The sequence below is a fragment of the Sardina pilchardus genome, chromosome 20, assembly GCF_963854185.1.
Source record: "Sardina pilchardus chromosome 20, fSarPil1.1, whole genome shotgun sequence".
NCBI classification, from domain to species: Eukaryota; Metazoa; Chordata; class Actinopteri; order Clupeiformes; family Clupeidae; genus Sardina; species Sardina pilchardus.
In genome coordinates this window covers 14,499,522-14,526,958 of record NC_085013.1, presented here as the reverse complement: position 1 = coordinate 14,526,958, position 27,437 = coordinate 14,499,522, and the positions used below count along the sequence as shown (strand labels likewise).

The window sequence follows — 27,437 nt, the reverse complement described above, 5'->3', positions numbered from 1 at the left end:
CGCGGCTGTGGAATCACCTCTAATGCTCCCTGGAGCAGGAGCTGGCCGCCCCCTCGGCCTCGCGGCCGCCAGACCAGATGGGAGCAGCCGCCTTAATGACCAGACCTTGGCATACATTTAGACACTGAGAGGAGACCCTCTCCAGTACGCTGAGTGATAGGGGATGAGCGCCTGTCATTTCTGTGCAGCCCTACACACACACACACACACACACACACAAGCACACACACAAGCACACACACAAACACACACACACACACAAACACACACACACGCGCACGTCTACCCAAATAGTAAAGGGGGAGTTGGGGACAGGATTCTGTTGCACCTTCTGTTGCATTTGAATTATTTAGACGGTGTCAGTGTGATTTGAGGGGTTACAGCAATAGGCTGTTTTGACGGATGGTGTGCTTTAATAGCATAATATCCTCCTTTCTCATCTCAGAAAATTATAATGGTTCTTCTCTCCTTCTTTTTTTCTCTTTGTCCACTCTTTCCTTCCCTCTTCTCTCTCTCGCACACACACACACACACACACACACGCACGCACACACATTCACACACACACACACACACACACACACACACACACACACACACACACTGCAAGAATGCTCTTGACTTTTTTTTATTCTTCTGACATGGCCATAAATCTTTGAACTACTCAGCAACGTTTGATGCTCAGCGTAATGGGATTGGCAATATTGAAATGGACTAAAACAACATTAAATGCTCATATTTCCTTGACCCACTGCCATCAGATTGGTCAGATGATTAGAGAAGAGGGTTATCCTTCTCTGGCCTGTAAATCACAACCATGATTTTGTTCACCTCTTTGTCCACCTTTTCCAGATATTACTGACAGCAAAAACGTGATGTAGTACCAGCTTTACCAATATCAGAGGATTATCATGAATGACCAACTCAGCCTTCCTGAGCTGTAGCTCAGCTAAATCTGTTTTTGAATTGATAGAATGTTACATCAGTGAGCTGATGATCTGCTATAAATGGCATGCATTCGTCCCCACTGTATGATGCAGAAATATGGACCCTATCCACCGGCCTAAAGCCACACACGTGACATTTCCCTCTGATGTCCTTTAGTTTGGCATGGCTCTGTTGGGTCACTCTGATGTGCTGCAGGTACTCATTAGCAGATGAAAGGCATCTCTGGCTGCCTGATTGAATGAGCTGACAATCCAGTGAGTGGGTGAGGGATGACCACAAGGGCATCAACAGACATTGGGTTGTTGTCTTCCTGAGTCTTATTGATTTAGAAGATGTACCTCACTTTTGTAGTTCAACACATGTAGGACATTGTAACCTCCTCAGAAGTTGGTTGATTCTCAATAATATATCATAAAGACACCAACTTTGACACAGACAACACAAAATGTGCAATGTTCTATAAAACTTTGGTGAAAATGATATCTTAGCTGAAATCAGAGCGCTTGACACTTTGCCTAGGCGGATGTCAACGAAAGGCCTGATTGAATGACTCTTGAGACTTAGTTAATCTGGCTGAATGCCGGCACAGAACAACAGGATCTGTCTACAAGTGGCCAATCAAGAGACTGGCCCTTAAGTCAGTCCAAAGACAGGTATCAGATAGACACCTCAGACTACGGAATTGAGACTTGAGAAAGTCCACAATCTAAGAGTCGTGAGACTTGAGAAAGGCAAAATTCCATTTTGGTTTCAGTTGAACAAAACCTTTGAGCTTGAGCGTAAGCTTGTTTTTCTGACTAAAATACCAACTGCTATGTGTTATTTATAGGTGCTTGATAATCGTTTGGCTTGGCAATTTCTCACATTTTTATAATTTCATATTTGTATAAAATCTCCGATTAGGCACATCTCAAAATAGGAGCATGTTGTTCAGCCGTACACAAAACAGACGCTCGCAAATCCCTGTGAGTCAACCTGGCTGTGGCAGACACTGGCATCCCATCCTCCAGCCTCTCGTCCTGTTTAACTCAAGCCCCATCTCTCGCCGAGAGAACACAGCCTAGCCGCTAATCAGAGACACCTGTAGCAACTCGACACCCAGGTGCTACGCATACAGCCGCCATGGCAACCGCTGCATGGTTTTTTGAAGGGTGACCTTTCCATCTCTCCCCATTAACCCCCGTCCTCCTGCTTGGCAGAACCTTCCTCTCATTGCTGGCTGCCTTGCATTGTGCTCATCTCTCTCTTAGCATCCCTCACCTGTTGGTCTGTTCTGCTCCAATAGTTCTGTACTGTCAGGTTAGTGAGCAGAAACTTTTCCTGTCTTTTTTCTCTTAAGGTTCATGCATATCTGCCTTATTTCAATTTCCCATTTAGAAATAATATGCTAATAAACTATCATGTTTAGAAATCACTTGCTAGGGCCCTAGCATGGAATACACTGAAAAGCATGCAATAGTACCAAGGATATGAAATCAAAGCAAACAATAAATAGCTGTCCCATTCATTTTCATCACAAAAAACATACGCTTATCGCATATCAATTATTTTATTCATTCTTCAAAGCACACTCAATGCGTGCAAATACAAGACGTTCTCCCTTCAGTTCCGGAAGGTACTAAGGCTTAACTAAATTACAGCACTTCAAGAGTGCATTGCTCCTTTGGAGCAATCAACAAAACAAATGTATTGACAAGCTCAACAGAGTCCGATTCTCTGAGGCAAGAGAATGAAACTCTGTTTTTCCATTAAGGAGCGGGTGTTCTTTAGCAATGAGTGACAGCTCTGCCTGTGTTTGTCCATTCCAATCTCCAGTGAAACGTTCTGCTGCGCTGACTTTGTAATCTAAGACCAAATTGCGTTCAGTCTTTGAATCAGAGCCAGTGACACAATGCGTCCAAGTCATGCATGGCTTTGCAACTGGAACAGATACTTGGATGCACACTTTGGAAAGGGATAAATAAATTGGTGTGACCCGGAAAGTATGTGATGAACATGATTCTCAAATCTATTCCGTACACCGAGAATTATACTTTCATAGCTTTCTCAAATGAAGTGTTGGATGGCTGTGGAATTTTTGTTCTCAGAAGTCATTAGTGAATGGTTAACTAATCCACAAAAATAGTTGTAAAACAATTCTTATGATGCTTTGAGAAGCATACGTAGCATTGCTGAATCGTAGCATCAACAGTGTGTTAATTAGAAGTCGCCATCTTGTTTTTAATTGCTCAGTCATTCGGTGCATAGCTCTGACGTGACCTCCGACTGGCAAGAGTGTTGACACGCCAACACCCTGTGTAGGGCCAGAGGAGCCTGAGCTGTCTGTCTCCTGCTGTGACAGTTTGAGTCATTACGGATGGCAGTCGGTCATCAAGAGCACCTCATGTGTAAGAACACATTAGTCACAGATGGCTGCATCTCATCTTAACAAGTGCTGCTGAGTCTACAGTGTAGTCCACGTGCTGTTCTCATGTGTTGACGTGCTGACATCAACATTGTGTGCAATTAGTTACCTCAAAGACATGCAAAAACTGTGCAAACAGTGCAGCCGGTACTGAGAATAACAGGGTGCTAAGTCCCAGAATAGAGCCCTATGTAGGACACATGAGGTCTCATCCCGGTAGTAGCCCATGGCTACTAATGGGACGAGAACAACACTAGTTGTGTACCTTAAACAGTGCCAAATTGCTGCATACTGTCGGTTCAAGGTTTTTACAACGGATGCTGTGATACATGATGTGGCTGAGGCCACTGCAGTTCCTCACTCCTTTGCCCTTGTCTGTGCAGTGTCTCCTGAGGCTCTGGGGTTCCTGACGGCCATTGGGGTGTTCATCGTTCTCATGATCCTGCTCTTTTTATACCTCAACAACAAGCTGTCCTTGGAGAACGCTGGGCCTCTGCCGTGCCTTGATGACTACAGGAAAAGCAAGGAACTGCAAGGTGAGTATGTCATGAAAGACGTGTGGAGTTATGTAACTGAGGCCAAACGTTGAAGTTCATCCCACGTGGACATCTGGAGCTACAGTACTGTATAAAGCCTGCCACAATTGAACAGCTTCTCCCTCTATTATGTGTATTTTTCTTTGATATGTGTCCATAAGATATCACAAGCCATGGACATGCTTCCTCCACAGAAACTGTCAGTTGAATTTACAGGATTTTTGGCAGTTTGTTTCATTTTCTGTCCATCTGTCCATTGTTGTTTTGTTCTTAACTGAAAGTCTGACTTGTCACTTGAAATCAGAGCCAGCTATGGTTGGCTGAAGGCTTGTTCTCAGTGATGGCCCAGAATGGGATAAGGCCACCTAATGCCTGCCAGCGTCTCAGACGAGATGTAATCGAGCTGTAATCAGCATTCTCCAAAGGGTATCAAATTAGCTGCCGGGGCGTGCTTGTCCTAGACTTTTGGCAATGACAGACATTCACACACACACACACACACACACACCCACACACACCCACATCCACACTCATGCATGCACACACTCTCTCAGACAACACGTACACAAATACCTACTAGCACAATTCTATGTGCTTATCACTCTGTCCAATTAAATCTGTCAGGTATTGCAGCTGCGTTTTAAAAGATTAAATCTTGCACTTCTGTAAAGAAAGCAGTGAAATGCTCATGGACACGCCAGTAGTGTCTAGCCTAATCTGTTTGGCCAGTGTAAAAACCCACTTAGCTTTAGTTGCCAAAGAAAAGGTTCTGAAGTACAAGAGGGACTGTCTCCCTGTCTCTATCAATCTGTCCATAACTAAGCAAAGCAAAGCTAAGGGTGAGCTGAACTTCTGTGATTGATCACAGGGGTCAGACACCAGGGGCAAACCAATATGGTCAATAATGAATCATGACGGCTCATGTAACACCTCTGGGTGAACACTTGAGACCGCTCTCAGCCACTGGAGCACATTTGCACAAGCTCGTTGAGAACTGTAGGTAGACGTAGCTGTGTTTTCCTTCTGGACATACAAAACCAACCCCATGCACATCATGCCATCATGTAACAGTTTTAAGATATATCCGTTCTGAATGCCATATGAAGCATGTTGTTAATGTTTTGGGTTTTCCAGCTGTAGTAGAATTAAATACAGAGAGGTAAATTACCTATTGAATTAAATACAGAGAAGTATGCTGAGAACTGTTATGTTAATGAGTGTGCTTTTATCCAGTCTTATTCACTGCCATATTCACGTATAAAAAACAAATGTGAGTTCAGAAACAGGGTTGGCGTCAGTTCAATATAAAACCAGGTCACAAAAGAGGAGCTAACCTTTCCATTTCTCTCCCCATTAAACATATGGATTCTCTTTCTTTATGTATGTGGAGGTGCTTGTAGCTTGTATGCAGGGCAGAGTTAGTATTGTTTCACAATGTTTAGTTTTCATATGGAGCATGTTGTATTGATTGTAAACAGGCCACAGTGCTGGAGGAGAACTAATAAATCAGTAGAGAGCACACAGTGATTGTGAAGCACACAGTCGGTGCTATAAATATGACAGTGTCAGGAAACACAGATGGTATCTTGTGTATAATTCAGAGTTTTCCAAATGTCTGCGCTGGATTTGCATAGCATTAGTCAGGAGTGGGCCGCTATCCAGTGCAGTGCGGTCGTTGGGGTGTGCCACAGAGGAGTCGATCGAGAGAAACAGGGCGGATTGTCCCTCGCCACTACGGCATTATAAATGTTCAAGCGACTGCGTTGGCACGGATAAAGTGTTAAGTTCTTCAACGGCCTAAGCAAGTGTCACAGTCGCAGACTGCTGAGCCTCTCGTCTCAGCTGTCCCTCTGTATCTCACTCTGTCGGAAGGCAGCAGTTGACTCAAGACGCTCCATAATTTATACTTGGTGAAAAGTAATCAAATTCTTCCCGGGAGCATCAATGCTAGCATCCAGCTTTTCAACACGTCGTCGCGCAACTGGTGACCGACCATTCAACTTTAATCCGTGTGTCCGACCAGGCTTAAGAGCAGGCTGCAGAGGCCGGAGACTCTGGGGAATCCCACGGTGATTAATTTCCTGGCTCCTGTCTGCATGTAGATGAGACCCAGTGCTTTTCTGGACACTGTCCAGAGAGACTCCCCCTCCCTCAGTGGGGATGAATGGGGCTGGGTCTAGGGCTTATGTTGGGAGACGGGGACTAAAATAGAGAACACACTGTTCGAAAGTAAAGATTAGATATGTCAGTGTACTACACTAAAATGTGGAGATTCGCCTGTGATACCTTTTGGTAAATGTACAGTATATGGATTTTTATCAAAGTACACTGTTCTTCTGGGATGGGATTTGATGGTATAGATCTCTCTGGCATACTAACTTGTGTATGGGAAGTAAAGGATTTGTTTAAGATTGTTCTTCTTATTTTTTTTTTTATCCTTATGACACTGTTGAATTGAAAGGACCTTGATGAACTTGACAACTGAATATGCTTGTTAAACTCCAAGCTGGTTGTCTTTTTCCACATAGACCCATGTGTGAACTGAATAGAAATCCATCAGGAAAATCTCCCATTTGATTCCGGAGAATTTCTTTCAAAGTCCATCATATTGTACATCGGATCCAGGAAATCCTCAAGCCAGGCAGAGTTAAGGCCTTACCAAAGGCATCATGGCCTTCTTCAAAAGCCTTCAGCAGAGCTTACCCTCTATCTCCTCTATCTCCTCCATCTTGGACTCCGTCTCGGAGAAGGTGGACGACCTGGCCTTTGCCATCGGCGATGTTACCTACAGTGTCAGTGGCGAGCTAGCTGAGCAGGTCAACACCGTCATCCACAAGGTGCAGGTCAAGGAGCAGGAGAGGCTGTGGAAGATGGAGGCGGCTGAGAAGGACGCTGCAGCTAAGCAAGCGGCTGCCCTGGAGGCCTCCCTGGAGCCCTACCCACACACGGTGGTCTCAGCCCAGGAGGGAGGCTCCATGCCTGGGCAAGGCCAGCTTAGACAGAAGGCCTCATTCAACAGCAAGACTTCGTTGAGCCAGTCCAGCCACCACGCTGAAGCCTACACCACAGACTACGGGACAGGCACGGACCTGTCCACAGAGACTTTCTCTACGGGGAGTGACCTGTCCCAAACTCCCGATGGTCTCAAAGAGAAGGACAGTGTTTCGCAAAAGGCAGGAAAGACCAGCTCTGAAGAAATAAACCGTTCAGACGATAACAAAAGCCTCCTGACACCTCAAGGATCATCAGTTGTCAACAAGAGTTCACTTTCCCAGGAAGATTTGAAAACCGGTACGCCCAAGAAAGAAGAGGACTCGACTAAAATCAAGAAGACCCAGGAGAAGATCATCAAACGCCTTTCATCCAGCTCCAAGGGTAGGCCAAAGCGAGGCAGTGCCAGGGGACCAGGTGAGGGACTGAGTGCCCGACTGCTCTGTGAACTGCTTCTCTTATCTTGCCAGTGTCTGTCAACTGGCCTAATCTGCTCTGACTTCCACCCTGGATCTGTCATCTCCGCTCTGGTCTTCTCAACCAGCTGCATGTCTCTTCCCTTGACTTCCTGCTGAGAGATTAGTATGCAGGAGCTCACCCACTGTGCCAATGCAGACTCCTGTCAACCTTTCATGCTGCATCTGATGGATACAGAGAGACATTGTTTGGCATGGCTTAACATTATCTGGCATACTGTATCTGGCATAGCAGAAGTCAGTGATTAATGTTCACTGATGGGGCATAGTGAGTGAAGGCTTTATACTGGTGCTGACTGAAACAAATGACCAGGGTATCCAGTGGTAACCCTTGCCAAGACCTGCCTGTGTACCAAATGCTCAACTCTCTCTCAATTTCTCCCACAAAGGGCTTAGAAAAAGCTACTCTGTGTTTAGGGGGAAAAGTGTATATAAAAAAAACTCCTGGGCTTTTCATCTGTCGCTCTTGGATGACAGATAAGCTCTACCCACGCCACAGACTAACAGGGGCTTAGGTTTCTGGTGGACAATGTGTTCACGATATGTACACGTCTGGAGGGGCTCTAGGATGGCAGACAGAGTGTCCCTAATCCATCATGAATATTTATGCAGGTGTGGTGTGTGATCTTTGCCCTAGCCAGTGCCTTGTTTTAGAGCATGACTGATTTTATTGGGTCATTCAAAACAATGTTTTTTCTTTACTTTCTATGCTTTGTTTTTCTTTCATTTCTATGCTTTGTTTTCCCTTAATTTCTATGTTTTGTTTTTTTTCTATGCTTCATTTTTCTTTCATTTCTATGCTTTGTATGCATCAGATAAAACACCAAAGAAGTCATCTTGAATTTCCCCTTGGGGATCAATAAAGTATCTATCTACCTATCTATCTATCTATCTAGAACCAGCAACAAACATGTTATTTAAGTTTAAAAAAAAACATCTGTTCAATAACAATATGCAAACAGTTGTTATACTGATTAGTGTTAATTTCGTCAGACGAGACTAGACTAAATATGTTCGTCAACGACCTTTTTTTCCCGAGACTAAGACGAGACGATGACGAGACTGAACCAATGTCCTGAAACGCTGACTAAGACTATATAATAAAACGCATTACTGTTGACGAAAAAAGACGAGACTAAAATATTTTGCATGATTGAAAAACTAAGATAAAATCTCTCTTCGTTTTCGTCTACAAAATGAGAAGACAGAATTTCTATGCAACCTGTTAAGCATTCAAAATAGTCCAAATGAATTCAGCAGCTTTCCTGTATGCTAGCTACGCGCTGTTGCTGTAACCAGGGCTCTAAATTAACTTTTTTCATCACCAGCCAACTTGGCTAGTAGATCTTTTTTCTTACTAGCCAATCAGAAATTCAACTAGCCATTTTTTTTCTGACCAAAATTAGACCCCATACCACTCACACACCCCGAACCTCCCAAGCACCGCCACATTCTTTTTTTTTTGTTCTCCACAACCCATTAAATATTGACCTATTAACATATAATTATTTAAATGATAATAATGAGAAAGTTATTTTGTTGTAGAAAATACATTTGTTAAGAAATACGGTTAATATGATGCTGTTTAATTCATTTATAAATGGTGCACTGTCATTTTAAGACTCTTACTGGCTCCACTCAGTGCCTGCTATGCCTGCACTCTGACAGTTTAGCTTTCAGTAGTGTAGGCCTAACTACTGTTGTCTTTGCGTTTTTCTGTTACGTTTCTTATAAAAAGGAGATATCAGTTGTCACAATGACAAGCCAGCTGGTGCCCTCTCTCCCTTTTATGCGCATTCAAACACGTTCACAATTACGTTATGAGTAACGTTATATAGTAGCCTAACATAACGCAAATTAGATTTGCTGCAGATATTTCAAAGAGTAGCCTATCATCTAACATGCTGTTTTGATATTGACATTGTAAATGTAAACGTTCTCTAAGAAGAGTCTAAAGCATTTAGCCTACTTTATGTTAACCACAACATCGTTGCTGGGAAAAAAATAGCGAACAGACAATGATAACCTAGTGCGTGGCCGGCCGGATTTATGATAAACTAATGCATGCTCGGCGGGCCGCAGTTTGGACACCCCTGATGGCAGTCCCGCAGCCCACGGGTGCAAAACTGAAAGTTTGTTGCGGCCCTCGGTGGGGTGCCGACGGCGTCATACCGTTCTAATCAGGACGCAATTTTTTTCTTCTATCACTCACCACCAGCCAAAGTGGCTAGTAAAGGTTTTTTTATACCCGCCAAAATGAATTTTTACCCGCATTTGGCGGGTTGGCGGGTGTTAATTTAGAGCTGGCTGTAACCCTGTGGCTGCGACGACTCATACTACAAGTCAACCCCGAGAGGAGGAAGAGATCCAAAGCCTGGCTCCATTTCACTAAACGTGATGAAAATTCTGCCGTCTGCAACCAGTGTAGTATATTGTTATCGTGTAAGGGTAGTAATACCAGCAATATGTTAAAACATTTGTCCGTGAAGCATGGGATTAGGCTCCAAGAGTGTCATGTGTTCGACAGCCTACGAGGGGTGCTAACTTTGCCCGGTGTTATGTGTTAACTTAGCCTGGTCCTGACCATCCCATAATACTACCATTTCATTTCGTATTATGATCTGGAATTTCTTTGCTCTGAAGCGCTTGCAGGAAGCGGGAAGTAACGCCCAGTTCTGGTTTGAATTGATTGGACAGCTCTCACCCAATCGGCGATAGTTACTCATAACAACATAGCGCAGGCGTTTAACGTCATCGTCACGAGCGCCCTCCCCCTTTCGCCCCCACCAACCCGTCTCTTCGTTTATTGGCTGCTTTCTGGAGGGGGGGCGTTCTGTTACAATTCTACCGAGCAGAATGCTCCACAGAGGAGCACGGCCAGACTCGTAGTGGAGGCAATAGGTGCGTTTGACTTGACGAAAATCTGCGCAGATCTGACTTGATGTGATGCATGCTGGGTTAAACAGAGTGCATACTGGGACAGACGAAATGCAAACTGGTTAGAAATCATGTCCGACTTCTTGCAGTCGCGGTGGGAGTTACCCCCGTGACATCATGTCACATGTCCTTACAAGATCTCGGGAGACTGCGTCTTAGCTCAGCCAGCGCAGTTCAGCGCAGTTCGTTTTTGAGCAACTGCGCTGGCAAAAGCCGTGTTCAAGTTCAACTCCAAATGACCTTTTGCAGCAACGAGAGCTGCCGGTGGCAGCAGGGGCGGGGATGCAAACGCTGCTATGAAGTTGTACACTCTCTACTTCCCGTAGTGTAGACTTGGCTAGACTTGACCATGTGACGAATCACGAGGCACGGACCCGCACGGGCTCTTGTGGATATGGGGAGGCATCTAAACACCTGCACACACGTCAGGGATGTAAAAGCCAATTAGGGCAAAGACCTGACGTCATGAAGGCAGGGTCTAGGCTCCGCTGCTCTCCGCAGTACCTCCAAACCGGCTGCTCTTTTGCGGAGCAGCCGCCTGGCCACGCCTTGCTCCCGCGATAAGTTGAGGCCATGTGATACCGACTGCCGAGTCGAAAACACGCCCATCTAGACCATCGTGGACAGATTTTTAACCACGTGCATCTTGTGCTGCGCAGTTTTTGTGCTGCGCAGCCAACTTGAACGCGCCTAAAAACCCACCCCAATGACGTCAGTTCAAAGTTGTGATAGGGCCGTTTGGAAGAATCTCCCCATGACGAGTATGACAGGTGTCTCGTTCTGCCTCCTTACCCAAGACACTAGAGCGGACCAAGACGAATCAGTTCAACTGCACTAAAACCAACGTCTGGGATGACGCTAGAGCTTATCCCTGTGATCCATCTTGCTCTGTTCTAGAATCTTTGCTCCTTACGTTAGAATCTGCTAAAATGAACAGAAATCGAACGGATACCTTCTTATTTGTGATTTCTGGAACAGCGGTAGGCTAGCCTACTGAAAACGTGAGGATACTCTGCTATTTTATGCTGTTGGTTAAATATATACACACGGAAAACACTTGATATTTAATTAATGTGCTGCAATGCAGGCCTGTTAACTGTATGACAACAGTGGTTTATTTAAACACATCATATCAATTTATTTCGTCAGTCACCATGCTCATTTTAATGAGCAAGAATAAAAGTTTTACTGTATTTAATACAGAATCCCGCGATATCTACCGCGATATCTACCGCGAGGTCTCCAGCCAGGTCTCTCGCGAGTAACTTCAGGTACGTAAGCTCAGTCAGACTGTCCGGGATGAGCTGCGTGTGCTAGTCGCCCCTCCTGCTAAGACTCTGCAGCTCTCGTTGACGTATGAAGCCAGCCTAAGTCAGCCGCAGTTCATCGCAAACGCACCTAATCCTTGGCCGGAAGTACGTGGATGGCTCGCGAGGCTAGTGTTAACTGGCTTCCTATGTCAACTTGCTTCCTTGATGACGTTCCACGATTGATGACGTTTCTTCGACAGATGTGGCACCTTGATTTGTCAACTTTCTGGTATAAACGGGAGACGAACGAATACAAATATGCATGACATCCTTAAATATCATAATTAGTTGTAGTAGGCTACGGCTGACGCTGAAAGCATACGTTTCCTTCACAAGTTTTAATTGTAGACTATGCGTGCAACTTTGCCAAACTGTATAGAAGTAACCCCCTTGGCCCGCTCTCTCTCCCTCTCCCTCTCTCGTGCGCGCTCAGTGGACACCGCCCCTCGACATGCACATTCACAATCGTGAAAGCAATGACGCATAGAAGACAACTAGCTACATTATAATTACACTGTAATTTCGGTTAGCATCATAGCGTAGGCTACTGCACAAATTTGATTCAAACTCTTGCATTCAAGTTGACTGATCATCTCAATGTTTTCCAACTAAGACTCAAAAGGGCCTGTCCCAAGGAAAAAAAGTATTAGCCTACCTTGCAACTTAAACACACGTGGGGAAACTGAACAGTCCAACCAGTAGACGATAATAAGCTAGCCAACTATGCTACTTTGTTTACAATTTGAGGCTTCAAGCCGACAGCTGAATTAAAGAGGCAGAGTTGTCATATGAATAGTCATGAATGTCATGAATATCAGAAATGTCAGTAGTATAGATTAGAATATATAAAGAATTCTATTATTTTATATATATACTGTAGGCTATATATACATCTTTATAATTCTTTATAAAGAATATGTATATTCCTTATTGTGTTTTAAATAAAGACAAGCTTTTTCTACGCCTTATTGTTAAAAAATCATTCACATTATGAAAGGAGAGCGATAAAAGGTGACCTTTTGGCATTAAAGGCGATGCAATGAAAAATGTGGGTGCGCCTACATTTTTTGGGAATCGATAAGAGAATTGATAAGGAATTGGATTGATAGGCAGAATCGATAATGCCATCGATATTGATAAAAACTTATCAATACCCATCCCTATATGGGACTGCGTTTAGGTGCATAGTGCCATCTAGTGTAGCGGAGTAAAACATTCGTAGGCCTACTTTGGGTCTGCTCTGGACATTATTGGGGGAAAATTGAGATGTGTGAAACACATAGCTGAAACACTATTTGACTGAAATAGTAGCCTATTCAAAAATATTGTTACTGTATATAAAAAAAGACTACAATGTTTTGACTAAAACTTGACTAAGATACCTTGAGTTTTCTTTTGACTAAAACAAGACTAAAATTATGAGACTTTTAGTCGACTAAAACTAGACTGACAAAAATGATAATTGAATGACTAAATATGACTAAGACTAAAAAGAACATTTCGTCACAAGACTAAGACTATGACTAAATTAAAAATAGGTGACAAAATTAACACTAATACTGATATAATGATTGTTCAGAGAAAGTGCAGTGGAGTCCACAGTAAATTAGGTGTTGTAATCTGGTCTGCTCACTTCTGGGTGAGGTTATCAGCTGGGAAACTTTGGGAATCAGTCTCATCTGTAGAAGGAACTCTGCTGAACCCTAGTGGTGAACAGATTGAAGTGCAGTTGGTCAGGTTTTCTTCCTCTTGTGTCCAGTTTTGGTTTGCAGATGATAGCATCCGTTGTACTTTTACATCTCATTTCTTACCAGTGTCATATTAGACAAAAACAAACAAATCCACTTGTGGCTGCATTTGGCCTGAAAAGGATAACTGTGACAGAGTGCCTCACATTCCACTGATTTCTGCATCCTCTCTGTGCGCTGCTCCCAGATAAGAGCTTTGCAGATGGGGACTTCCATGGCTCATCGTCAGAGAGCGAGGACGAGGTGATCGGGAAGTACCAGGAGGCTGTGAGCCGCTCCCAGGGGCTGCGTGGGGGTGCAGCTGATGCCGGCCACCCGAAGGGCTACGGCTGGGAGACGCGTCAGAAGTACAGCCCCCTGGCCGCCGAGTACGATGGCTACAGCAGCGAGGCCTCGGCCGACGACGGTGAGTTTTCTAATGCAGTTACTACACTCATTGCTGCACTTATTGTGTGCTTTTTATTGCTTTTTTACTGCTCATAAAAGCTTTAAATGTTTTTACCATGTTGCAAGTCACTTTGGTTAAAAATGTAGTGTAATGCAATGTAATGTAGATAGATAGATACAGTAGATAGATAGATACTTTATTGATCCCCAAGAGGAAATTCAAGGTCCCAGCAGCTTAAGACACCACACACAACATACAATACAATGTAAACAGGAAAATACAAAGCAAATCAACAAATCAACATGACTAAAGGAGCAGTAAAATACTATAGATAAGATGTGCATGAATGTACTGAGGATTGGTACTGTGATCCAGTATGAGGTGTGTGTCAAGTTGGTAGTGCAAATAAGTCCAACAGTGCAACAGTGCAAGATTAAATTCTAGTGACCAGCAATAAATATGTACAGTACAAAATGTAATAGTGGGAGGGAGGATTCAGTGGTGAACCTTTCCTCCAAAGGGTCAGTGGTGAGTGTGACACTTCAGTAGAGGATGGTTGCAGGCATGTGTTGTGGCTAGTTTATATAATGAATTAATGATAATTTGGGGGAAAAATAAAATAATCATCGGTAGAATAAATAAGAATAGTTCATTGATTTGTTTCATAGATAATGAGCTATCTTTATATTTGTGGGAAGAGAAATAATTTTAGAACACTTTGTTTGACTGCAGATTGTTTACAAACTGTGTCATGTCCCTTGAGGGTCTAGCTTCTCCCACCATGCACCTATATTTAGCCAATGCAAAGAACAGTGTTTACTTTCCTGATAGTATACCATCACTACATCTGAGCAGAATAGTTTCCTTTTCCTCTTTAGATATCTTTACAGACCCTATAACATACAGTATTATCATCTGGGTCACAACTGTCGAGTGTTTAGTGACCACTCTGGATAGCCTTTCAAAACAACATGCAATAAGAAGATGTTTCAAGAGTCCAAACTGAAATGAAATTAGGAGGAATGTTTGTATTGTAGGAGAAAAGGATCAGTCAATGCTATATGTATTTTAGCAAAGACACAGATCTTCTGTTGCCCTTTAGCCTTGTAATCTACACCCAGTGCTGCTCCAGTCACAACGCCAGCTCACCTTCCCCTCCTGACGAGCTGGATTGTGTCTCATCCTACAGAGAGCCTTCCTTCCCTGTGTTTAAAAGATGCCGCCACAAGCTGTTCAGTTCTGCAATTGAGCCTCCCTGCGCCCCCAGCCAAATCACACTAATCCTGTGCAGTCTGTCACTTTCACTTTTAAGCTGCTGCTTTTATGAAAGTGTAAAAGTATTCTCAGAGGTGCCACACGTGTTGTTTAGATAGGATTCTCGAGGAGAATTAATTTAAGAGATAAATCGAAAATGCAGCCAGCCACCTTGTGATCATTCAAATCCCTGCAGCGCATGTGTCCTATAAACCGGTGATTGCGTATAGCATGAGTAAACTGAATATGACCCCATGCTAATCCGAGACAGGTCTGCACCAGAGAATGTTTGTCAGAACCAAATAAAGACATCTGGTCTTTAGGTATAGAAAGACCAAAATAAAACCGTAAATGCATTATAAGTTAGATAGCCTCTTATCAAATCAATATGTAGATTTACTATTTTGACTGAGAGTAATGGATTTGTGGTCGTTATAAAGCAAGCGATGTTTAAGAAACGGACCGTCTGGAAAATGCCTTGTATGTAAATCTGCTGCCACTAGGGGGACACCTGGGTCTTTCCAAAAGTGAAGAGCTCTGTCTGGAGGATATGTCTTGATTTATGTCCTGGAGTTCTGTAGCGGTGCTCCACACATGGCTTTCCTGGACCTGAGACGTGTGTTACATTATTGCATACTGGTGCTTGATTAATGCGTTGTGTGTTCTTCACAATGACGCGCTGGAGTGACAGATGAGTGGGTGGGGCCTGTGATGGATGGGACAAGACAGGAGCCCATTAATCCTGCCCTGATGTTTATTAACGGCCCAATTAGGATCATATGCAGTCACAATGAGTTTATCTGTGTGATGGCTCAGGCAGTTAGACACAAAATACAGCTCGAGCAGACCTTAACGGGCATGTTTTGATGACAACGACCCTCTGTTCTTGAACCAATTTATAAAGAAGGTAAATAGCATTAGTAACATCTGAATACCTTTTTGCGTCCACATTTCTTTGATTTGAACGTTGGCAGCACATAAGTCGGCTGGCGGGGCCTCATAACCGAGTGGAGATGCCTGCTCTTTGTTCCACGCAGGATTATGTGTGCCAGGTGTGGTGGGCTCGTACTCCCGTCCCTTTTATGAGCCGTTCGCTCCTTCTACGAAACAAGCCAAGCTGAAAATTGTGGCTACGGCTACGCACCCGGATGTGTTTCAAGTACAGTCTGGTCTCAGTTTAGCCCCCAAAAAAAGGAAAGGTTAAAAATGCGTTTGCATTGATCTGGCAGAGGAGCAGATCTTAATTTCATGAGGCACACAGATACAGCCATGACTGAATACCTGATACTGAACATCAGAGAGAGATCGTGACAGGCCTGACCTTCTTTCATATATTTATATTTTCTTCTCCCCCTTAATGCCTCTTCTGAGAAACGTGCAGACACACACACATACACACACACACACACTCGCTCTGTTTTTCCATTGTGCAGAGTGAAGCGAATCTGGAAGGGAGCACTGTGTCCCCCTGCAAAACACACAGTGCAAAACAAAAGCTGGTTTCCATTTCTCCCTGACAGCCCCGAGGTGGTCGGGGCCAGCTCCCGCCCCTGGAGAGAGCGGTGGTCCGGGCACCCTGCCCAGGCTCCTCATGTCAGAGCCAGCCGGCAGAGCTGCAGGGTGCGGGGCTGGGGTGGTGCTGGTGCTGGGGCTGGGGCTGGGGTGTGGATGGAGAAGGAGGGGCTGGAGCGCGAGCCGAGCCGAGCGAGAGCAGGGCTGCGGTGTTCTTTTGCCCCCGCGTCACCGGAGATGCTTTGGCAGCCATGTTCTCTTTGACTGAGGGGAGAAAGCGAAGAAGACGGCAAAGTCATGCTCGGGCGGCCATTTTCCTGCAGGGTTTTTTTTTTCACCTCCCCTCCATCCCAAACGTAGACATCAGGTTAGCAGGCAGGTCTGGAGAGTGCCAGGATGAGGCAGGGTGTGGATTAAAAGAGGGGGGGGGGGTGCTTTGGGCTACACGCCACACTGCATTTGAATGTGAAACAATTCAGGCTGTTTGAAAATGTAAATTTGTGAATCGAGGGGGAGGAGGAGGGGGGGAAAAGGAATTATAGAAAAATGCTGGATGTGCGTCTCAGGTGGGAACAGAAGAGCAGGAGAAAAGAAATGATCCCCTCGCTGTGTGCCCGGGCCAGACAGCCAGCCAGCTCTATAGGCAGGCAGGCATGCAGGCAGGCAGGCAGCAGAGAGAGGCAGGAGTCTTTATCCACACGAACCTGTCAGAAAAGATGAGATAAATTCACTGCCTGTCTCTCCAACTGCACTAAGGGGGCTGTCAAAGAGATGAGGGATGGGTGAATGAGAGGGGGATTCAGAGGAAGTGGAGAGGGGAGGGGGCGCCAGAGAGAATGAGAGGGAGAGTGATGCCTTGTTGCCACATGCTTTTCTTTTTCTGTGCCTCTGCGTGTGTGTGTGTGCCTGTGTGTGTGTGTGTGCCTGTGTGTGTGAGTGAGTGAGAGAGAGAGTGAAAAAGAGAGAGAGAGGTTGGGAAACGGAGCGAGCTGGAGGGCTTTAGCCGGAGGACATGTGTATTATACATGAGGAGACTGCTGCAGATGCTGGGAGGCCAAGGCTGGGCTCAGCGTCATCACGAGCACTCAGGAGACGTGCGGTTTCCAGCAGCCTGAAACAAAGAGCAGGGCAGCCACTGGATCACCAAGAAGCCTCGCTGGATCCAGAAGAAGCCTCGCCTCGTCACGTGGGAAAAGAACTGACCAGTCGTCCCGCTTTGATGCATTCTCCAGTGCCGAACAGTGCTTGTGTTTATTTTTCTGTCTTGTTTTGGTCCAGAAAGTTTTTTGTTGTTTTTAAGTTGCGAGTGGTGTCTTCCGCCGAAGTGTCTGGAGTCCTTTGACAAGCCAGAGTACAAACAGCATCTTGCCACAGATGACATCCGTGTTGACAGGTTGATAAAAGACTTGTCTGGTCTGCCTCTGTTTACATTCACAGACAGCTCTCTTTCAACCTCCGCTCCTCTCCTATGGAGCCCAGGTATGCTGCTGGAGTCAGCAGCCAGATCTTTGCCATGCGTCCTGTTCAGTTCAGTGTGCTGACAAGACCGAGAGATCAGAGACTCGCATCACATACAGTAGTCATTCATCTTGTTCCAGCACCAGGTCACGAGATAGGACCCGCCACTAATATTTTACCAGAAGGTCTCAAGGTGACACGGCTGTAGTGGACTACCACTGGAGGCAGTGGAGATGTCATTCATGTTCGTGCTGCACAGCGGTATTGTAATTTTCCCTGCCAGCCCTTAAAGTGCTGACTAGCGTCACATCGGACGAGCAGCACCTCCCAAATCTCCCAGCAGGCCCCCCCCCCGCCTCTCTCCCCGCCGCGCCCGACTTGCAGTGTCACACGGAGGCCAATGATGAGAAGAAGCCCTCCTTAAGTGTGGCGTCAAACATTAATGCCTCTGTCGGAGGGGAGGGAGGGTTCATCCTGTCATCCTCCCCTCGTTAGGCAGCGCGAGGCTGAGCCGCTGTGACAGCAAGGGACGGGGCGACGGTGACAGTCCCAATTAGCGGGCGCTGCCGACGAGGCGCTCGCCCCCGGCTCGGATCACAACAGCCCGGGGTTCAAAAATGGCGTCTCGCGTTTGATCAGATCCTACCCTCCCGTGTCAGTCAAATTCGCGTCAAGAAGCCTTTCCCACACAGATCTCCATTTTAAAGTCATTAAATGGGGGTAAAAAGTGTGCTCTATCAAGTTGAGGCTGCACTTCTGCTAGAGCACACTGCAAGGGCAGAATTCACCATCACCCCTCTTGTGCTGAGTTTGAACTCCACACTCTCAGGCCAAGGACCTATTGTGTTTTTGATTTGTATTTCTTGTTTGCAGTGATTATTAGTTGATCCCTTTCCCCTTTGTCCTCAGCGTTTTAGTCCATGTGTTGTTACTCTCCTTCCATCTTAAGGACCACAATACAAGCCTTTGGGCTTTATTTTGTCTTTTTTCTATCCTTTTGAGCACTTCTAGTTGATTGTTCTATAAAGTTTTCATTCATTCATTAATTAATTCATTCAAGGACATTCAAGGACGAACACGAATCGCTGCAAATCATGGACTAAAACTTAAGCCTATTCAAGGAGGTCGTTTTTGAATGTCTGTCACAGAACTAGAGTATTCCGAATGAATCCTTTTGTGGCAGGGCCAAGGTGCTGAATGCTGCGCAGTTCCTCAAGTGGTTGCTATTCATGCTGTTGTCCCCTCAGTGTGGAGGCCTGGAAAGAGCGGACATTAGGAACAGCTCGCCCTGTAGAAAAAAGAGAGTAGAGCTGTCGCTGGGGCTTTTTTATTGCCAGTGCTCTGTGAGCCATTGAGGCCTGGCCTTGTTTATGAGTGCTGGTCTGAATCCCAGTGGGGTTGTGCTAATGGGTACCAGACGATAATCGTGGGGATGAGGTCACCTAATGTGCCTCCCGTCCTGATCGGCAGCAGATTCCTGCGGCCACCGCCGCATTCCACTGTTCCCTTGCAGCATATGTGTGTGTGAGAGAGTGTGTGTGAGAGAGTGTGTGTGCATGTGCGTGTGACAATCCACCGCCCGCTCTTAATGGAGTTCACATGTGTACTCGCTGATGCCAGGAGGCGTGTTGGGTCATCTCTCCGACATGGCGGAGCATTGTTGAGTACGATGGGGAGAGCTGTGGATGGGAGCGGCCATCAAAACTGCTAGTATTCAGGCCAGAGTCGTACGAAAATGACTGCACTTACACTTCAAAGTCTATTTTGGGAGCTTATTTAAGGACTATGTTTAGTGATGGCTAGGGGGCAGCTGAATCATTTAGAGGGGGGATACTGAAAAAATCATATAAGGATGGTTAAAATGTACACTAGTTAATTTTTTACAGCTCGCATCTCTGATGTTTTATTTAAGCAGGTCGAGCTCCGTGTTTGAATGAGAGTCCTAACATGAACTTTTAGAAGAACCATTGTGAGAGTGGTTGCCTTATTTAGTCTCTCACAAAGAAGAATCCAGAATCCATTGAGACTGAGAAAATTGTCTTTCTCTCGAGTTTTGCTTCGGTTTCAATACGTGATCACTCCTGACAAATGAGGCATTTTACCATCAAATTGTCCCCTTGCATTCACCAGAAGAATCGCTGCACTAGATTTATTGTCAAATAAATTGGTTCAAAATTGAGACTTGTTGACAAAACAAGCCGTATACTCAAGGGTACAGAATCAGTGGAGCCTGAACAGACTGCATGCTTTGTGTTTAGTTGTGAGATCTACGCGAGTTACGTCAGTTAGGGAGTGACAGTAAGGGTCCTTACAAACAATAACTCAAGAGTGGTTGACACAACAGCATGCTTTGACAGCCTCTTTGGTCACAGTGGCCTTATTACGCACGACACAGTAAGGCGTGCTAGTGACGGATTTCTATTGCTGTTTCAGCCTTTGTGATTCATTTCAGGCTTCCCATACGTTGCAGCTTTTCCTCATCCCTCACTGTCTTCAGAGTAGCTGTTGTGGTGGATCAACTGTATTGTCACCACATGAAATATGGTCCTCGTGATCTGCGTGTGTAGCACCTAGCATTACTCATAGTACATTGTTGCATATCGCACCAATATGTTATCCCTGTCTCGTGGGGTCAGATAGCTATTGTACTTTTTTTTTTTATGACGGCACATGTCTGGTGGCAAATGAAATCAGGATCAGAATGAAATCCTTTACTGACAGGGCTATGCCCATGGGCTTACAAGAGCCGTATCCTATGTTCATAATTTAATCACCACGCCTTCTTTGAAGCATACCATCACAAGGTGTTGGAGTGCTTTAGAAGTTTCAAACTAAAGCCCACCTGCCAAATTTTGATACGGTGGTCTTATCACTACTCGTCATGCGGTTGCTGTTCTCCATTTAACCCTTGGTGCTGCGCAGCGTCTCCATGGAGATCCTCATCTCTCTCCTCATCTCTCTCCTGCCCGTGTGTCCTCCTCACAGCCAACTGCATCCAGCGCATGAGACGCACGCCGCCGCTGGACGAGCTCCAGCCGCCGCCCTACCAGGACGAGGACGGCTCGCCGCGCATGTCCTGCACGCCCTCCGACCTGGGCGACACCAAGTGCGGGCTGTCCCACGGCAGCGACAGCCCGCGCCACTCGTACGGCAAGTGCCCGAGCGAGGGCAGCGGCGGCCAGGAGACGGAGAGCTACCTCAACAAGGGCTACGAGGAGGACGTGCCCAGTGACAGCACGGCGGTGCTCAGCCCCGAGGTGAGGCCTCACGAACCTGCTACGCCCCAGATCAGCTGGCACAAACGACTTAACGTCTCCGCACATCTTCATCAGTTAGATCATTAAGGGACGGGATTGTTTTGTGTATGAGGATCATATAACATTAAATATGACTAGTCCTGATCACATATGCGTATACCATACTGATTAACTTAATGATGCATGATGGTTTTGACCCTGACATCATGAGTCATGTGTCATCTAATGCGTACTGTGTTTCAGTCAACAAATATTGGCGTGCATTGTTCCATTTTATGGATAATTCAGTTTGTCGAAAACAATTACATACTGCTGCACCTGCCTGATGCAAAACATGATCAGTATTGAGTAGCTGCCATGTTGGTCAAGGGCATCAGGTACAACTGGGACTGCTGCAAGTGATGTCCTTCCGTGCCAGGGCACCAGGACTTACTGAGCAACTGTTTCCCCTTTTATGCATGTCTCTGAACATGTTTCATGTCAACGAGTTCACTTCGATTAAATAATTCAGTGTGTTGCTGCATTCACTAACCTGCTACATTATGGATTAGTACTCTCAGTGGCAGCTTCAGTAGTCCTCACAGCACAGAAGGTTAAGCAGCTTTCCTCAAGTCCTCCTTACAGCCACACAACTGAGGGCTTCTCTTGTGTACCGAGTAGTGTGTAGAAATGATAGGAAATCATGTTTCACTGCACACATATGTGTACGGCAAAGGAATGTAGCTTGACCCTTGCTGGTTTATTTCATCATATTTTGTCACAGTGTGTGTGTGAAAAGGTAAACCACTGTTGTTTTATTCCATATTGGAACATGATCACTGTGATGGTAAGCAGTGCCAAACGAGCGCAAGTAAACGCAGGGAGGCTGTGTGCATCAAGCTCATTGTGGCAGAAACCATGGTAACGGTGCTCAAACAGGGGAAAATGCCATGAGAATCCGAGAGGGAAAGTTTATTTATGCAGCATATTGCGCTGTAGCTGGGTGATATTTTCCCTGTGTTTTTTTTTCTTCTTTTCTCTGGTGCCACCACCAAGAGTACATTAGTCTCCTGTTGCTTGGCAAAGGAGCCACAGGAGTGGCATAAAAAGTTATTAAAAAGACATTTCACTGTATAACCATATGGTCACAAGCTTTAAAAATGTCAAGCTCTGTAATGCAACTGTAATGTGCGGTGGCAATTTTACCCATTTTGTGTGTGTGTGTGTGTGTGTGTGTGTGTGTGTGTGTGTGTGTGTGTGTGTGCAATAGAGCGACAGAAGAGAAATGAAGGAAGAGAAAAACTGTGATGAAAGATGCTTTTTGTGTTAGCGTGTTCCAACTGGGCCACCAGAGGAATGCTGTGATGATACGCATGCTTCACCCAATGCCCACCCCACTAACCAGAGCAAATCTGACCCTCAGGACATGTCAGCGCGTGGGTCGGCTGCCCAGCTCCCAAAAGGCTACGAGCCGGACCCGGTGGCCCAGTACGGCACCCTGGATGTGATGTTCAACTATGACTCAGGGGACCAGCGGCTCGCGGTGACGGTCATGTCCGTCACCGACATCCCGCCCCTCAAGCGCACGGGCAACATCTCCTGGCAGGTGCACCTGGTGCTGCTGCCCACCAAGAAGCAGCGGGCCAAGACGGGCATCCAGAAGGGGCCGTGCCCGGTGTTCAAGGAGACGTTCCGCTTCAGCCATGTCGAGACGGAGATGATCGGCAACTACGCCGTGCGTTTCCGCCTGTACAGCATCCGCCGCATGAAGAAGGAGAAGGTGCTGGGCGAGAAGGTGTTCTACCTCACCAAACTCAACCTGCAGGGCAAGATGTCCGTGCCTGTCATACTGGATCCCTGCCCCACTATACCAGTGAGTTACAATACCACGAGATCCTAGAAGGAGACAGATTTCAAACACATCACCTCACTGAAAGGCAACTCTGCCAACTTTATTATGCCTGGAAAACTTGTACTTATATGAAGGATACTTTTAGTCCTTTTTACCTAGTTTTACACACTATGCAATGCTACCAAGGTTTAAAGGAGAAATCCGGCTGTTTTTCCCATAGATCTCATGGACATGCCCCCAAAGTGTAGCGCTGCTGTAGCTGCCTGGCTGCTTTAGCTGTTGGGACTAGCAACTCAATCTGGGTAAAACCGATTGTTTACAGGGTTTTTTCGTACAGGCAATAACCTTGAGAAACAGAGGTCTATGTAAAAAATCTCCAGATTTCTCCTTTAATTTCCTCCTTGATGTCCCAATCAATCACTTGTACTGTTTATGTTCTCTCTGTCACAAATAGGCCAGAAGTCTTTGTGATAAATACTTAAGTGAATTCTCAAGCGGAGGTCTGTTAAATATTGAGAATTAAACCACTGATGACCTACATCTGCTGCCTGTGTGTTTGCCTGCCGTGTTTGGTTTCCAGGGCAGCGAGTCCCAGGTCAGCATCTCCGAGATGTCCAGCGAGAGTGCATCCTCATTCCAGTCGGCGGGCCAGGGCTCCTCGCCAGAGATCCTGGTGGGTCTCGTTTACAATGCCACCACTGGCCGTCTCTCCGTGGAGATCATCAAAGGCAGCCACTTCAAGAATCTGGCTGCCAACAAGCCACCCAGTAAGTACGCTAAAGCAGTTTCTTGTCAGTTGCGACGCACAGCTGTGCAAGCTGTTCCTCCATTGTAGTTAGATAACTTTCAGTCTAGTTTAGTCTAGTTTGACAGCTCCACTAAAACTCTACATTTTTATTAATGTCAACTGAGATTTAAAAAAAAAAAAGAGTTGGTAAGAGGTTGAAGTATTTCCTCCCCACTGTTAAACTGTTTCGTAGACTATCTGGCACCAGATGTACTGCATGTAATGAGGTCATCACAGAAGTCTATGATTCGGGTGAAAATTACATGACTGCAACATGTAATAACAGCTTGAATAATGGTGGATGATAGTGGATGGAACTAAGTGAATCTTAACAGTCAGAGCCAACATCTGAACCCTAACATTTAGATATAAAATTCCATTACGTGAGCACATCCATTCAAGTGGCTCTTGCCTATTCATATTGATATAAATAACCATGTCATGGTTACTGTTTGGTTCGCCATGTGGCGTTTTCACATGGTGTCCTACAGACACAATATTGAATGTGCACGATGAGACTTGACTTCTGAGCCACTGTGCCACTCAGGCAAGTGCTGAACAGACTGAGATCATTACATCCTATCAAAACACAACCAACGTGCTGCAAACTTTCCCCTCTGTTTTTACCCCCAATCACCTCTGCTGCCCTGCCTTGTGAGGAGAAAGAGAACATACTTGAGAGCTTCATCTTGACAAAAACGCACTCTGAAGCCTTGTGTGATGTCATTGACCTGGTTTCTCTCTCCTTGTTGCTGTTCTTTGTTTTGTCCCCTCTGATTGTTTTGTCTGGCTGTCTACTCTGATCTTCTTCCCTGAACTTTTCACCCTGTTACTGACATCTTGGTCCATTGTTTCTCTTACTGCTTCCCAACCCTTGTTGTCAGATGGACTATTCTGTTGTCTAAAGCACTTGATAGGTGGACAGGTTTATATTATTAGAGGTGAGTCTCTCAGCTCTGCAGATCAAGTGTGTCTGCTGGCTACTATCCTAACTATCAATGTTGGACACTTATCACATAGACACACACTCTCTCTCTCTCTCTCTCTCTCTCTCTCTCTCTCTCTCTTCTGTGCTCTTCTGTGCTTCTGTTTTCACCTCTTCCTGTCATTATTCACACTGTCAGTGGGAGTAGATTGGTAAAGTTTCCCTCACGGATGGTTATGTTAGCGATAGCCCTTAGAGTGGCTAAGTAGATAACAGCTGGAGGGCATGTTCCCAAGTAGGCCATCCATGAGTAAAGCTTTCCACTTGACTCTGTGTGCTACCGCGTACGGTATACTGTGTATGCACATTAGTGTGTGCCATATCAGTGTGTTACCGCTGCTTTTCCCTCACGCCTTGCCTCCTTGTAGACCCCTCGCTGCTTTGCATCTTTGATGTTGCCTGGGAAATGTGTGGAAATCGCTTGTCTTTGTGTAGCATGTGCCATTTGTTTTGGTTCAGTTCAGTAGACTAGCCAGTCTGCACTAGTTTGCAAAGTGTCCTGGCTAGTTACAGGACGTGTCTTATTTCCCTGTGTTGTGGCTACCAGGGGCTCACTGTGTCCGTGGATGTGATCTCAGCGCTTTTAGAATTTGATTTATATTTACCTCAAAAGTGTTACGTGGTCAGTGTTTTCTGTTTGATTGTGGGAGCTACCAGTTTATAATAATACATGATGACAAAAAAGAACAAGGTATGCACATAAAATATGTGGCTTTGAATTATTTCTGTAAATATATTTACAGTTTTACAGTTTTAAAAAAAACAAAACAGATTTCCTAATATATGGATGCGCAACAATCCAATAGATAATTAGAGTGAATTTCTCATCATGTCAGTAGCTGATGTTGGCGTCAGATGTGTGACGTCATAGCTGAGGCAGGAAACAGGGACTGTCTCTCAGCGTCCTTCTGGCCCCATCTGCATTCAGCCTGCCACTCTTGCATGCTCATTAATTGGCACTCCCAACTCTGGCTTATTCAAAAACAATGGCGGAGGAAGAGTTCTACTACCGCCGGCCACTTTAGGCACTGACAGCGCCACTGTCAGTTCCTATTCACTGGCGAGTGAATGAAAATCAAGCGTGTTTCAGCTGGTCTCTTTATGTGAGAGAGGAGAGCGAAACGAGACTTTATTCAAGGCATGCAGATACGCCTCCGAAAAAGCATCTGGCTCTCAACACTATGAAAGCCCCTTGACATATCCCTGACACACTCTGACATTTTGAAAATAGACTGCATTATCATAAAATACATTTGTAGGCCCAGACGAAAACAAAAAGGAGTCACGGCGATGGATTGCGCATTCACTGAGGCGTTGGAGAATGCAAGGTAGTTTCCTGCCATTTGAGCTGAGTTACTGAGTCTGGTCCGAGAGTGTTTGTTGGAGTGAATGGAAATGAAAGGACTGAAGAGAGACAGATATGCTGAACGTTTTTTCATTCAGATGTGATATTTGAGTCTCTGAATTTACTACATTGTACACCAACCAGGCATTTTGCAGAAGATTTAAAATACAATTTAGACAAATGTCTGATAGTCAAACATGTCAAAAAAGTTGATGTCAATTCATTTTATTGATATACATTATAACTTTTCTGTACGCTAGTGATTTCTCAGGAATATGTGCATATCTTGTGGACAAACATAAGCTCTAAACTCATGAGGTCATTTTTTTTTCTCAAAAGAGATAAAGTTACAATACACTTTTCTATAATTCTCCAAACTTCTATATCAATCTAACCTCAGATTATGTAAGTGTTGGATTTTCCAATATAGCCAGTGAAGCTCTCTTTTGACAGTCATTTAATGGACTTTTTTTTTCTTACCTCCTTCACTTGCCCTCTCCCAGACACGTTCGTCAAATTGACCCTGCTGAACTCCATGGGTCAGGAGATGTCCAAGTGCAAGACGTCCATCTGCCGTGGGCAGCCCAACCCCACCTACAAGGAGACGTTTGTCTTCCAGGTGGCCCTCTTCCAGCTCTCGGACGTCACGCTCATCCTGTCCGTGTACAACAAGCGCAGCATCAAGCGCAAGGAGATGATCGGCTGGATCTCTTTGGGACTCAACAGCTCCGGCGAGGAGGAGCTCACGCACTGGACACAGATGAAGGAGTCCAAAGGGCAGCAGGTCTGTCACTGGCACAGTCTGCTGGAGTCGTAGGGGGGGAGAGACGGAGGGGTGGATGGACGGTTGTAAGTATGAAGGATACGAGGGATGCAGACCAACCCGGCCGAGCCTCAGAGCTGCCCAGGGACACACAGAGCTGTCCCGCCGTGCACTCTGGGATATGAGGTCAAGCTCTGGCTTTTAAAAGGGTTCTGAGAGGCAAACTAAGAGTTTGAGTTTCATTTGTTAAATGTATACTTTTGTTGTTGTTGAACTAAATTTGAACCAATGTTATATGGATGGCTTACTTCCTGCCAAGGTATCAGGTTTTTTTTTTGAGAAAATTTGCTTTTTTTGTCCTAGTACTGTACTGAGTGTGTGCTGATATTGCTTGGGCCTGAGAGCTTTGTCACTGGTATGGCATTCTTCCGACTGCGCCGTGTTGCAAAAGATGGCAGCTTGAGCTCCCGATGATGACAGCCATTTCAAGTCCATGGGATTAGCAGC

The 27,437-nt window shown here is 45.4% G+C and overlaps 1 protein-coding gene across 3 annotated transcripts in view; it reads left to right on the top strand.

The window, feature by feature from the left end:
* Positions 1 to 27,437, top strand: part of syt14a (synaptotagmin XIVa) — a 49,323-nt gene extending 21,886 nt beyond the window's left edge. For all 3 annotated transcript variants that reach the window (XM_062522947.1, XM_062522945.1, XM_062522946.1), the window contains 6 exons: positions 3,736 to 3,888; positions 13,538 to 13,756; positions 20,948 to 21,219; positions 22,622 to 23,071; positions 23,631 to 23,817; positions 26,671 to 27,437. In XM_062522947.1, coding sequence (XP_062378931.1) covers positions 3,789 to 3,888; positions 13,538 to 13,756; positions 20,948 to 21,219; positions 22,622 to 23,071; positions 23,631 to 23,817; positions 26,671 to 26,984 — 1,542 coding nt within the window. In that variant the 5' untranslated portion in view covers positions 3,736 to 3,788 and the 3' untranslated portion in view covers positions 26,985 to 27,437. The remainder of the gene's footprint in view (positions 1 to 3,735; positions 3,889 to 13,537; positions 13,757 to 20,947; positions 21,220 to 22,621; positions 23,072 to 23,630; positions 23,818 to 26,670) is intronic.